This window comes from Mytilus californianus, unplaced genomic scaffold (assembly GCF_021869535.1).
Source record: "Mytilus californianus isolate M0D057914Y unplaced genomic scaffold, xbMytCali1.0.p SCAF_3, whole genome shotgun sequence".
NCBI lineage: Eukaryota > Metazoa > Mollusca > Bivalvia > Mytilida > Mytilidae > Mytilus > Mytilus californianus.
The window spans coordinates 126,466,728-126,481,741 of NW_026262679.1; the positions used below are offsets into that span (position 1 = coordinate 126,466,728).

Here is a 15,014-nt window from a genome sequence, read left to right on the forward strand (position 1 = left end):
CTGGGTTCCGCGGAACCCTTACGAATTTTTAAGATAAACTTGTGTTAAATTCTCTCTCAATATCAAAATATCTATCTTACCTTCAGAAACTGGAAGTTCTTATAATGGACTTGGGAATAGATAATTATAGGCTTCATAACAAGTGAGAATTGGATATCAGGTGATAGCAACTTGAATTATTTAATTTTGATATAATAATAAAAAAACCCTATGGCAAATTTATTACCCATATTGAAATTAAACAAGGAGAATTGATATCAAAATTATTTTATTATGGTATGAGTATTATGTTGGGTATGTGTTTATGACCCAACCATGCAAAAAACAATTCAAATCTGGAGGTTAGCATACACATTTTCTGCAATAGATGTGTCAATTGTTGATGATAATAGTCCTAATTTATAACCTTAGCTAGTTTCTGATGATAAAACCTTTGTATGACATCATGGATCATTGCATCACAATATTAACCTTGACCTAACATTAGGACACCATTATCTGTTTACCTATCTGTATTGGTAATCAGTTAATACACTTTATTTATCAATAAACAGAGGATTTTCATATTTACACATGATTATCACCAAATTTTTATTTTGTTTATGAAACTTTTAGATAATTGGCCAATAACTCTGTAGTGACAATAACAATACACAATTAAATCCCTTAAAAAAGCTAGAAGAAAACAGTAATGTTTGGTCCATCAGTATAAAACTACACAATAGACATGACATTACCTCTTTGTCAAACTTGGTAAATTGGTTATATAGGAAGAGACAATGAAGGGTATTTAATTCACCAAGGTCACAGGCCAAAGGACAAGGTCATTGGCTACTCATTGGTAACTCCGGGTTACAAAGGGGAGCTACACTCACTATGTGATTCCCTATTGTTATCTATAACATTTGTATAGATAATTAAAGCCTTTTCATTATATTGCAAATTTTTTGCATTATAATCTGTTTTAAATAAAGACAAGGAAATGGCAATAAAACTGTTACTTAAAAATGAAAATAAAACTTAATAGATATTATGTGTTCCAAACGCTTTTCTGAATTCAGCCAGAATTCGAAAGCCAAGGATGTATAAATACAGTAACACCTGAAGAGCTATATGACCAAATCCATCTACAGTCAACTTTTCTGAGTTGGAACCTTAGTTTTATAATGATTTATAAATTATCAATGGAGAATTTAAGAAATGATATATCATAAATCCTGTTAGTACTGAAGGACCAACTTCTGAGCTTATGATACCCTGGGGACTAATAGTCATTTTAAATAGTATTTTTCATAGTAATTATTATGTATAAAGTATGCTACACCTTTTGACCCTTGTTTTTTCTATTTTCAGGTGAAAGATATGATGGTACGGGTTTGCAGTAAATGGACTCTTTATCTATTAACTGTAGGGAGTAAACAGGTCAGTAGTGATATGTTTACGATAAAATGTTAGTAAACAGATAAAGACAAATAAAAATGACATTGATAGAAAGGGTAGGGATATGTTAAGATAAAATGACATTGATAGAAAGGGTAGGGATATGTTAAGATAAAATGACGTTGATAGAAAGGGTAGGGACATGTTAAGATAAAATGACGTTGATAGAAAGGGTAGGGACATGTTAAGATAAAATGACGTTGATAGAAAGGGTAGGGACATGTTAAGATAAAATGACGTTGATAGAAAGGGTAGGGACATGTTAAGATAAAATGACGTTGATAGAAAGGGTAGGGATATGTTAAGATAAAATGACGTTGATAGAAAGGGTAGGGATATGTTAAGATAAAATGACGTTGATAGAAAGGGTAGGGACATGTTAAGATAAAATGACGTTGATAGAAAGGGTAGGGATATGTTAAGATAAAATGACGTTGATAGAAAGGGTAGGGACATGTTAAGATAAAATGACGTTGATAGAAAGGGTAGGGATAAGATAAAATGACGTTGATAGAAAGGGTAGGGACATGTTAAGATAAAATGACGTTGATAGAAAGGGTAGGGATATGTTAAGATAAAATGACATTGATAGAAAGGGTAGGGACATGTTAAGATAAAATGACGTTGATAGAAAGGGTAGGGATATGTTAAGATAAAATGATGTTGATAGAAAGGGTAGGGACATGTTAAGATAAAATGACGTTGATAGAAAGGGTAGGGATATGTTAAGATAAAATGACGTTGATAGAAAGGGTAGGGACATGTTAAGATAAAATGACGTTGATAGAAAGGGTAGGGAGATGTTAAGATAAAATGACATTGATAGAAAGGGTAGGGACATGTTAAGATAAAATGACGTTGATAGAAAGGGTAGGGACGTTGATAGAAAGGGTAGGGACATGTTAAGATAAAATGACGTTGATAGAAAGGGTAGGGATATGTTAAGATAAAATGACGTTGATAGAAAGGGTAGGAACATGTTAAGATAAAATGATGTTGATAGAAAGGGTAGGGACATGTTAAGATAAAATGACATTGATAGAAAGGGTAGGGACATGTTAAGATAAAATGACATTGATAGAAAGGGTAGGGACATGTTAAGATAAAATGACATTGATAGAAAGGGTAGGGACATGTTAAGATAAAATGACGTTGATAGAAAGGGTAAGGACATGTTAAGATAAAATGACGTTGATAGAAAGGGTAGGGACATGTTAAGATAAAATGACGTTGATAGAAAGGGTAGGGATATGTTAAGATAAAATGACGTTGATAGAAAGGGTAGGGACATGTTAAGATAAAATGACATTGATAGAAAGGGTAGGGATATGTTAAGATAAAATGTTAGCAAAAGCTTGTGGGAATAAATAAAGAGAATTGGTGCATAACAGAGTGAGAGAGTGTTGTGATTATTCATTGACTATCTATAGACCAGTAACAATGAACAACACATGGTCCAGATAGCCTGATTTGTACAGGCATTGATGTTTTCACATTTCATGTTACTTTGATGTTATATGTTTTGCCACTTAAAACAAATATAAATCTGATGAGCATAGCACTATAAATTTATATATTAAAGGAGACAAGAAGAGAAAAACATCTTTGAGACAGCAAACCACTAACAACACAATAAAACTAAATTTGACATCTGGATGTCAATATGCACTCCTTGATTACAGGCAAAGTGTCCAAACCTTCAATTCATCCTGAGTTTAGACAGATTGTTAACTCTTTATTTATATTTGTTCTTACAGAAAAGTATGTTTGCTTATACTAAAAAGAAGACACCTGCAGTGTTTGAAATCAAAACAGTGGAAGCCTCTCAAGGTGATATATCTAGTCAGTCAGAAGGTGAAGAAGAGTCAAAAGATGTTCCGAAAGACATTATAGTAGACAGCAGAACACCAATCATTACCGATATTCAATGTATTATGGATGAAAATTCAAACCAGAGTCATTCAAAAACATTTACCTTAGATAATGAAAACTTTGAGAATGAAATAGACAAGGAAATAGATAACACTGTTATTATAAAAATAGAAAAACCTGATATAATACCTATATCTGATTCACCAATGGAAGTTGATTTAACTGAAGATGATTTACCAGATTTATTAGACCATTCATAACCCATGACAAATTCCTGTAATGCTTCAGCAAGAGAGTTCATCTTCAATTGACATTTTCATTGTTTAAAGACATAACAATTGTTGCTGATCAAACTCTGGTTTATATCTTACATGTTAATATGCTACATTCAAAGTTTTAGGAGTTGATACAATCGTTTCTTCATTTTTTCTCGGTTTGCATATTTGTTCTGGAGATAACTTTTTACCATATCATTGGAAATTTTGAAATTTTATGCCCTTACAAATGAAACCATGCTACCTGTTAAAATATATATATAAAAAGGAGTAAAAACACATTTTTAGCAGATAATGTGATATAACACTTGAAATAAAACCTGATCTCATTGTGGACTTTTGTGGAGGACAATCTCATAAAATCATCATTGAGTATATGATTGGACCAATTTGTTTCATTGTTCATACCTTACCAAGGTCCATTTTAGTATTATCTGTAACTGCCAACTGAATCATTGTCATTAAATTATACCAGATTGTGATGGGCATTAAACATTGATAAATGCAAAAGAGAAAAATGTTTGTGTATTGATTGAGTTTTGACCACTGTCTCCTTATAATAAGGAAAGAGAGTACTTAAATGTAAAAATTTCTTTTTAAAATTCAAAAATATATTTTTGTCGAGCCTGCGACTTTTGTCGCAGAAAGCTCGACATAGGGATAGCGATCCGGCGGCGGCGGCGGCGGCGGCGTTAGCTAACTTCTTAAAAGCTTTATATTTTAGAAGATGGAAGAGCTGGATGCTTCATACTTTGTATATGGATGCCTCATGTTACGAAGTTTCCGTCAGTCACATGTCCAATGTCCTTGACCTCATTTTCATGGTTCAGTGACTACTTGAAAAAAAAGTTCAGATTTTTTGTAATGTTAAATTCTCTCTTATTATAAGTAATAGGATAACTATATTTGGTATGTGCGTACCTTGCAAGGTCCTCATGCCCGTCAGACAGTTTTCACTTGACCTCGACCTCATTTCATGGATCAGTGAACAAGGTTAAGTTTTCGTGGTCAAGTCCATATCTCAGATACTATAAGCAATAGGTCTAGTATATTCGGTGTATGGAAGGACTGTAAGGTGTACATGTCCAACTGGCAGGTGTCATCTGACCTTGACCTCATTTTCATGGTTCAGTGGTTATAGTTAAGTTTTTGTGTTTTGGTCTGTTTTTCTTATACTGTATGCAATAGGTCTACTATATTTGGTGTATGGAATGATTGTAAGGTGTACATGTCTAGCTGGCAGGTGTCATCTGACCTTGACCTCATTTTCATGGTTCAGTGGTCAAAGTTAAGTTTTTGAGTTTTGGTCTTTTTTTCTAATACTGCATGCAATAGGTCAGCTATATTTGGTGTATGGAATGATTGTAAGGTGTACATGTCTAGCTGGCAGGTGTCATCTTACCTTGACCTCATTTTCATGGTTCAGTGGTCAAAGTTAAGTTTTTGAGTTTTGGTCTTTTTTTCTAATACTATATGCAATAGTTCAACTATATTTGGTTTATGGAAATATTTTATGATCTATATGTCAGTCACGCAGGTTTCATTTGACCTTGACCTCATTTTCAAGGTTCATTGCTCAGTGTTAAGTTTTTGTGTTTTCGTCTGTTTTTCTTAAACTATAAGCAATAGGTCAACTATATTTGTTGTATGGAAGAATTGTTAGCTGTACATGCCTGCCTAGCATGGTTCATCTGACCTTGACCTCATTTTCATGGTTCATTGGTCAATGTTTAGTTTACTTGGTTAATGTTAAGTTTATGTGACAGTTGTAATAAAGCTTTATATTTAGGACTATCAACATAATATCAATGATTAGTAAAGAAGGCGAGACATTTCAGCGTGTGCACTCTTGTTAAAGCTATAATATCAATTTTTCAAATAAATGTAAAAACTAAAGAATTTCCGAAATATAATTTATATGGCAAAGTAAGTCATTATCTTTTGATATTAGATTGTGAAGAACAATAAGACTTTGAATAAATGAATAATAATCTGATTAAGATATTTCCTAGAATTCAGTTTAACTTTTGAGATGGTAAATTTCCTTTTATGCACAGTGCTCCACATATTTAAAATCTATTGTTTTAGTTTTGTATGGGACCAAAGTTAGTCCTTCTGAGAAGTCATCACAGAACATTGATTATTTTGTGTTTATTGTTTTTAACTTTTATACATGAAATGATAAAATAAAACATTGATAATTATGTTGTTATTATTATTATACAATAATTGACTTATGATGAGGTTGATACAATGATTTCTCTAATTCTTCATCAATTTATCCCTTTCTGCACCCATTGTATAAAAATAAATTTAATCAACGTGTGGTTCGTTTGATCTCAGTTCTTCATTGGTTAAAATCCGATTATGACGTCGAATTTTCTTGCTTTCCTCTGAATTTCCTATTGTGACGGCATGAAAAAAGGCGACCATGCCTGATGACGTCACATAGAAAGAACACATCTTTTTGCAGATCATTCGAAAAGAAGGAATAAATTTGCCTGCGTATTGTTTGAAAATCATTAGAGAAACAGATTCCACCACCAAATCTCGTGTAATACGATATTTATCCACTCTCGACAGTTAAATTTTAAATATTTAAAACGCTCGGCAAGCCTTGCGTTTTAAATTTGAAAATTTAACTGTCTCGAGTGGATAAATATCATATCACACTCGATGCAGTGGTAGAATCTATATTTATCAACCCCAGAGATGTGATATTCACCAAGACCAACTAAAGTCAAAAGTCAACAATTGTTTTATTATATGACTTTTTATCCTTCTTCAATTTTCTAGTATTTGCTTTTAAAACTGCTCCCTGTTTTTATACTAAATATATATGTTTTGCAGTTGCTATTTTTCATAAGTTGAAATATTCAATAAAGTTTACAAAAAAATACAATGTACACCGAAAACAAGAAGAAAAAAGAAAAAAACAGGAATTTACATGAAGTCATAAACCTACGTCATTGACGTTGCCTTGGAATATCTATATTTAGGTACACGGACACTGTTCCAAATCTTATATCAACCTCTCCTGATTTTTGCCACAGTGAATATAATGTTTTATCAAGGAGGATTTCCTATGCTTTTAGCCAATGAGAAAACAGAAAATATATATTCCTATCATAATGAATAGTATCTACACACTGACAGTCATTCAAAAGTATGCAAGTAATAACTTTCATTTGGCATGTTATAATGTACAGTAATATCTTAAGGATGTACACCTCTGAGGAGCCAAAAATTTCTAGAATTAAACTTTTTTTCTTAATCTTATTTTTGGGTTTATATGACTGTAAAAATATAATTGGTGAAGAAAAGATCATATGGTGGTGCACTTCTTTTTTTGCTATGGCCCTTAGAAAGTACCCAATTTTGATGATTTTCCCATTTTTCTTCAATTTTTACCCATTTTTGGGCTATTATCATGAAAAAAATCACAGTTCCACAATTAAACTTTTTTTCATACTTTCAATTAAGATGAATTCGACCAATCTGAATAAATTTAACTTAAAAAAACTATAAGTAGGTGTTAATATAAGAAAGTTTTATCATATTTTGATGCTTTTTTGTGTCAATTTTGTAAATTTGTGATTTTTCTCTGTTTTAAGAACAAAATGTATATTATTTCAACTTCTTTGTTATAAATATGATTGAAAAAATACATATCAAAGAAATTTGAAAAGAAAAAAGTGATATGGGATGTACACGTTTCTGGTAAAATCATTTCTTGTACCCCTCACCCTTTTATTCAAAATTTTGGCTAAAAAGACTTGACTTGATTGGTAATAAAATTTGAAAAATTTATTACTCAAAAACTGCTTATTGTAAATACACAATTTTTTCACAGAGTTAAGTTTGATTATGATATTTGTTAAATTCATTGCTATTTTCCACTTGTGTCACATGTTTTGGAAATAATTCCAAAGCGAGATTTCAACGAGACTGAAACATCAGAAGAATACATCCTTAATATCGGTCATCTCACATTCTGTGTAGGGTTTCTTCTTATTAGAAAGAGAAGGAATGGTAATTGGCAATTTGATGGTTGCAAATGCAGTTATACTGGCGACTCGTAGTAGAGACAGTAAAACAGATATATGCGTCCGAACTTCAAATCAAAATTAATGGCAGCAACTCTTCAACAACAGTACTGTTATTCCTATTCTAATGCATTACAAAAAGAAATAATACACTAGAGCTTGAAAAATGTATAAATTTTAAATAAGATAAAAATCTGCGTAACTTCATGAATGATCTTGGCACATAGATGTCATGGCTAAATGTCACAAATGTCACAAATGAGAACTTACACACTGAAAGTTATTATGTTACTTTTATGATTCAAATTTGGATAAAATTACATCAAAACAGCGTTTTAGAGGTAGGTGTTGTTTTATTTTCAATAGTATTGTAGTAATAGAACATTTGTTGATACAAGCAATTCAAAATGACAGGTCTCCCTTTAGCTACGATATGTCAATTTGGAACTTTAAGCCAATGAAAAAAATTTACACAAAACTTGCATTCAAATTTCAAACTGAGTAAAACTTTTCAGGTATTTCAAAACTGTATTTATTTTAATGATAAAAGAATAGTGTGGCTGTCTTCTTCTTCTCTAAGTAAATTCCTCCGCTACGGAGCACCCGTGTCACACGGTAAACAAAAAAAAGAGAAAGCCCTTATTTTCAATTAATATTGTTTAAAAACTTGGAACGGACTAGTTTAATATATATATACAATCCTTAAAAAACAAAATATATTGTTGTCCTAAAATCACGTAGTAATGTAAAATCTATTATAAAAATATTTACACCTACTATTTTATGTACATTAAGGATAAAATATTGTTAGTTAAGATATCTTAAATGCACAGGTCTAAAAGGAGTGAAATAGATTTAATAGTAAAAACTAAAGGACATGCTTGAGTTTATTTATTTTTTGAGTAAAAAAAATTTAAAAAAATAATTAAAAAATAAAATAAATAAAAATATAGATTACTATTTAATGGTCTGGGATTTATCGTTACTATGTACACCACTAAAATTAATAATAATTATTATTTTGCTGTACAGAATTTACATCAGTATTATTATATTATACCAGTTGTTCTACAGTTCAATATCCAAGTGGATTAAAGGAATCATAGAACTTTTATAAAATCTAAAATATTTAATCTTCCACATTACCAATTTTGGCTTTTAAAAATCTAAAATATTGAATTTTCCTTTTTGTGTTACTTTTTCCATTTTAGTTTCCACTAAGTTTCCGTTTAAGATATTTATCTGATAATTAACTAACTTTATTTATTTTTAATTTCTAGTTATTTAGGCTGTCTCATTGACTTTTACACCAGATCTATTCATTATGATTTAACAGGTTGTTAACAACATATCTGAAATGTGCTGTGACTGCCAATGAGACAACTATCCACCAAAGTATAAATGACTATATCATGTATATAGTGTATAAATGACTATATCATGTATATAGTGTATAAATGACTATATCATGTATATAGTGTATAAATGACTATCATGTATATAGTGTATAAATGACTATATCATGTATATAGTGTATAAATGACTATATCATTTATATAGTGTATAAATGACTATATCATGTATATAGTGTATAAATGACTTATATCATGTATATAGTCTGCCTTAAAAGGTTACAACATGACAAAAAGTGAAACAATTCAAACCAGCCAAAAAACCCCAAAATTCCAATTTATGACAATCAATAAAGCAAAAACAAATATGACCGACATGAACAAACGACAACCACTTAACTACAGCCTCCTGATTTGGGACAGGCAAATAAAGAATGTGGCGGGGTTAAACATGTTTGTAAGCGCCCAACCCTCCCCAACCAGGGACAGTGGTATAACAGTACAACATAAGAACAAACTGTAAAATACAGCACAGCAAATAGTAGTGACATTTTTCTATCACTACATTGCATAGGTTGACCTGGTCTCTTGGTAAAATTTGGTAAACATTGTGTTGTTAAGTTTTTACATTTCCTTTAAGCCGGTTTTCTGTTGTTTTCCTAGTTCTGCTTAATACAATCTTTGTTGTATAAAAGCATAATTGAAAGCCTAACTTGTGAAAGTGTAAGATTTGAGAAAATATAATGAAAAAGAATGAATTATTTGATCCAATTTATTCATATAAGTACACACCAAATCTCAATAGAGATAATATCACAGTGGTAGTAGCACACCAGAGATCAAAGTAATGTGTTATCAAACATTTGTAATCCCAGCCCTTTCTTTTCTGAACTGTATTTTCCAAGCTGTGTTACTTTATCTCCAAGTTCTTTAATGATTTTAACTTTTTGGTCCAGGAAGTTATCCTCTATAAACTGTTTTAGCTGGAAGAATAAATATAGATTCATTCATTATTTATACAAGTTCATCTTGTTTCACATTACACAATCTAACATGAGCAGTTCAGAAGTCAATGTAATTCTATTTCATCAATGTTTATACATTTATGTAACATTAGGACACAAAATCTCCTAAGTAAACATTAGGTTTTACCTTATTTATTGATCTAACTCTGATTTCTATTATTTGGTTGCAATTCATTTGTATGACTCTAGTATGTATACTGACTAAGATACTGTATAAGCATACTAAAACTGCCAACAGTCTAATGGTCTTTAAACAATTGGTGGTAAAGTTTAAATTGAATTTGTGGATCAGGGGTTGTGGCTAAAGTTATATATGCTCAAAAATATAAATTATGGCAAACAAATCATGTATTATCATAATAACATGAGCAGTTTGAATCATAAAATGAAATAAAGGAGATGGGTTTGTAAATGAATATGGTACATTTGGCCCACCAGGCTTTAATCAAGGACCTGAAGATAAAAGCATCAGGCATTAAATCAGAAACTATAGAATGGAAAATAAACTGATATTGAGAGGCTGCTGGCCAGTTACAGAATTCATTTAACAATACAAATGGATGTTGAAAGCCATGATATCTCCCTCCAAGTTCAACTCAAGAACAGGTTTTCTTTCCCTTGTTTGCTTCTTTGTCTTAAGAAATGCACTATTTATTGATGACCTTAATTTATGACCAGCATAAACATTACCATTATTCTAGTTTTTTATTGTCATGTTTAAACTTGGGGAATACAGCAGTTCGTTAGACTTAGCGGGATTTAGACTACAAGTTTTGACATGCCTGATTGATATTTTAGTCCTAGATGCACGATTCTTTTATTACTTGTTATTGGCTTTGAACTAGCTGTCAGTAACTACGAGTCCTCTCAGATCTGTAAGTAGTCTCTTGTTGTTGTGGGGATGTATAAATATCCCACGTCCGGTCTGTTTTTTTGTTACTTGTTTTTCTGCTTTGTATCGATCTGATAAGTGGGGCCCTTTTCAACTGAATTTTACTAGTTTTTAGATATGTAGTGCTGTTACACCACTGTCCCCTGTTAGAAGAGGGTTGGGCGCCCGCAAACAAATTTAACCACGCCACATTCTGTATGTGCCTGTCCCAAGTTAAGAGCCTGTAATTCAGTGGTTGTCGATTGATGCTGTATATCATATTGTATTTGTTCATTGTTTTGTGCATAAATCAGGCCTTTAGTTTTCTCGATTGAAGTGTTTTACATTTGTCATTTCGGGGCCTTATGTAACTGACTGCGGTGTTGGTTTTTCTCATTGTTGAAGGCTGTACGGTGACCTATAGCTATTAACTTCTCTGTCTGTTGGTCTCTGGTAGAGAGTTGTCTCAATGGCAATCATACCACATCTTTTTTTTTATGATTAAACGTTCTATGTGAATTGCCCTTAACACGTTTTATAATTTTCTCTCTTACTTTTGGTCATGAGTGTACGCAGGGAAATCATATTGTATCATATTTTTTTCTTTGATTTTTTTAACTGGGTAATAGTCCCAGAATGAATGCATTGATATTTCAAACGTATCAGTTTAGAAACATAATGTTCTTGTGGCCTCTTGTTTAACTTATAAAATCAAGGATTTGTATACTATAATACAAATCCTTGATAAAATCAACTTAAAGGGAAAAAAATCACTTATATAGCTAAGGGATGACCTAGTGAACAAATTGAAAAATTGAAGAAGTGTTATATATTAATAAACAAAACACTTGAAATAAATGTGTGCAGTGTAATTGTAAGTGTAGATGTAACTCACGTGTGGATCATTCTTTTCCAATGCTAGTTGTATTATGGTCTGGAACTTGGTATTAGCTTTATGTTCCATTCTTAAAGCTGTTATTAATGCTGTTTCTCCATCATGCCATTCATAAGAAATTCTTGGTTCCTAAATTAAAAAAAGTAAATATATAGAGCCCAAAACTCAACATTTTTTTGGGTTATGGTTTTTTCTAAAAAAAATATTCTGATCCCCAATTTGATGAAAAAAATATTCTGGTCAAACAGATGACAAAAAAAAATATTCTGAATCCAGATTTAAGCCTGATCTACAGGATGTAGTCTGAGACTTTAAAGGATTAAGAGATCCCTAAATGTTTTAACTACACACACGAATATGCTGAATTGTATCATCAAATACAGCGGGAAGGCATTTTTATTATATATATTTGGATTCAGTGAAAGGAAGTCCTCGTGTAGCTTGAAGTAAACTGTATATGTATTTTGGGGTCGACTATATAAGAAAATTTAAAAATCTGCTTTAGATTAAAGTTTATATGTCAATTTCGATATTTACATAGTTTCGTCCTTCCTCAAACCACGAAAATGATAAAAGCTGTAAACAGTTAAAATGTGTTTGGGTTTGCATGGAAAACTGAATGGTCTTTTGAATCTCAGTATGCTTATATACGTAACTCAGAATTTTGGATTAAGGTTAAAACGGTCGGAAAAATAGACCATGCACTGAGCAGTGAATTCAGCGATCAAAAATAATTTTAAAATGAGATACTGAAAATTGAAAGACTCACAGGAATTCCTAGAAACTTATTTGATCCTTCTCTTAGGTTCATATATGTCATTAATTTTACAGCATTTGACATCTCTCTGTTAGAATACTCTTTGAACATCTTATGGAAACCTGGAAGTGCCACTTCTGCCTGGTCGAAATACATGCTCTGTGAAGAAGAATAGCCATGAATTTAAAAAGATAATGTAATCCAGAAAAAAACATATATATAATACTTGATTGATTGATGTTGATTGCTTAATTCCCAGTAGCAAGTATCTCAAATAAGTTCAGAACGAGAACAAATTAAAAATTAATCCATTGGGTATGTTTTTCAGCGAAAGAGCGTATGTTGATTTGGAGCCTCTTATGAAATTATTGTGTTTCTATATTACACAGCATCTTTGTTCTTCGATGCAAAACTGTAGCGTTATTCAGTGTAGTGTTATTGAGATCTATAGCAAGGTATTCCGCTAAAGCCGGTGAGATCTATAGCAAGGTATTCCGCTAAAGCCGGTGAGATCTATAGCAAGGTATTCCGCTAAAGCCGGTGAGATCTATAGCAAGGTATTCCGCTAAAGCCGGTGAGATCTATAGCAAGGTATTCCACTAAAGCCAGTGAGATCTATAGCAAGGTATTCCGCTAAAGCCGGTGAGATCTATAGCAAGGTATTCCGCTAAAGCCGGTGAGATCTATAGCAAGGTATTCCGCTAAAGCCGGTGAGATCTATAGCAAGGTATTCCGCTAAAGCCGGTGAGATCTATAGCAAGGTATTCCACTAAAGCCAGTGAGATCTATAGCAAGGTATTCCGCTAAAGCCGGTGAGATCTATAGCAAGGTATTCCACTAAAGCCGGTGCTTAAAATGTCTTCAGCTTTCAATGAGGTGTGAAATTTTGCTCCGTGTTGAAGGCCTCACTGATGAATACATAAATAATTTCTACAAGTTGAAACAAAACCATTGCATGGTTACAAACTCTGTTGTTGGCATATTTAGATGTTGCGTTCATTCTCACCAGAAATCCTAGACCTACCTCTGATGGAGTGTGCTCGTTATGACTAATTTAAAAAAAAAAATTTATCGAATATATTTACCATAGCTAAATATTGATAACTGTCCCTGAGACATTCTGTTATCTGTTTTCTAATAGATCTTTGGTTCTTACTGTCAAAATTCTGTTCTACCAACTTGTGAACTAGATGTCTGGTTTCAATAACTAGACGAAATGTTAATATAAAGGTATTACAATATAGAAATACAAATCTACATTAACTGTTAATATGCAAATTCACAAGGGGGAATATGTTTACAAAATTTACATATAAATTCTTTCTATGTGATAAATCTTTGATTAAATTTTGTTTTGATGGTATAAATGGTGACAACAGATTCTGCAGTCTAGGATGGAATACTAGTGCAAACACATGTTGGTTATTCGCAACAAATCACAACAAAATAAAACAAAAACAACAATCTTAAGACTATAGAAAAATTACTTTGTTTAACTAGAGGTGAATAGCATCGCACCTGTAAGGATATCGTGTGTAATACATTAAAAGAGGTTCGTGTTGCTCTTGTTTTAGTTTTAGGTGTAGTTCTTTGTGCTTTTATGTTTTGAATGTACCGGTAACAGTCTTGTCATGAAAAAGTTGTTTCAATTTCATATTCGGTAAAGTTTCAGGGCTAGAAAATTTACATGTTTTAGTTTTCTATTATAATAAGAAGATGTGGTATGAGTGCCAATGAGACAACTCTCCATTCAAGTCAAAATGTATGAAAAGTTAACAATTATAGGTCTAAGTACGGCCTTCAACACGGAGCTTTGGCTTACACCGAACCGCAAGCTATAAAGGTCCCCAAAATGACTAGCGTAAAACAATTTAAACAAGAAAACCAACGGTCTAATCTATAGAAAAAAAAAGAGAAACGAGAAACACTTATGCTGTTTGTTGTGTACTGGTGTTTGTCTTTTGTCGTTTTTCGTTTTTTTGCCATGACACTTTCAGTTTGTTTTCGACTCATGAATATCTCTTTTGTATTTTTCGCCTCTCTTTTATAATTTCGGATAAGATTTTTAGTCATAAATCTGGGACTATTATACTAAGTTAGTATAATAGTCCCAGCATAAATGCACATCCCATAAAAAGGTTGCCATCCTATAGATACAGGAAAAAAATCAACAAATTCATTTTTTTAATTGTCAATATGTTTGAAATACTAAAATAAATACTATGTTCTTACCCGTTACTTTCTCATCTGATGTGAAAAAAAATCCACTTGCAGAAAAAGCAAATATTGCTGCGACGCCAACCAAGAGCCCTATCACACCATGCATAGTGTATTTACATAAACTGGTATCCTATAGAATATCTGAAATTCTTACAAATATACTTGTCTTTAAATCTAAGATTCCAACTTTACAAACAATTCTTATATATTAAGAATTACATATTTCTAGAATATAGTTTCGTTACTTTTCTACAATACGCA

At 31.8% G+C, this 15,014-nt stretch overlaps 2 protein-coding genes across 4 annotated transcripts in view; one reads left to right on the top strand and one right to left on the bottom strand.

The window, feature by feature from the left end:
• LOC127736119 (SMC5-SMC6 complex localization factor protein 2-like) overlaps positions 1-3,864 on the top strand; it is an 80,030-nt gene extending 76,166 nt beyond the window's left edge. For all 3 annotated transcript variants that reach the window (XM_052246660.1, XM_052246661.1, XM_052246659.1), the window contains 2 exons: positions 1,354-1,422; positions 3,198-3,864. In XM_052246660.1, coding sequence (XP_052102620.1) covers positions 1,354-1,422; positions 3,198-3,572 — 444 coding nt within the window. In that variant the 3' untranslated portion in view covers positions 3,573-3,864. The remainder of the gene's footprint in view (positions 1-1,353; positions 1,423-3,197) is intronic.
• A 5,878-nt stretch (positions 3,865-9,742) lies between these two features.
• LOC127736132 (ferritin heavy chain-like) lies at positions 9,743-15,010 on the bottom strand. Its single transcript, XM_052246685.1, has 5 exons — positions 14,766-15,010; positions 13,619-13,740; positions 12,546-12,692; positions 11,777-11,905; positions 9,743-9,968 (listed from the first exon to the last, which is right to left on the bottom strand). Exons 1-5 carry the CDS (start codon positions 14,857-14,859, stop codon positions 9,825-9,827), a joined length of 636 nt encoding a protein of 211 aa, XP_052102645.1. The 5' UTR covers positions 14,860-15,010; the 3' UTR covers positions 9,743-9,824.
• Between the last annotated feature and the right edge of the window lie 4 nt (positions 15,011-15,014).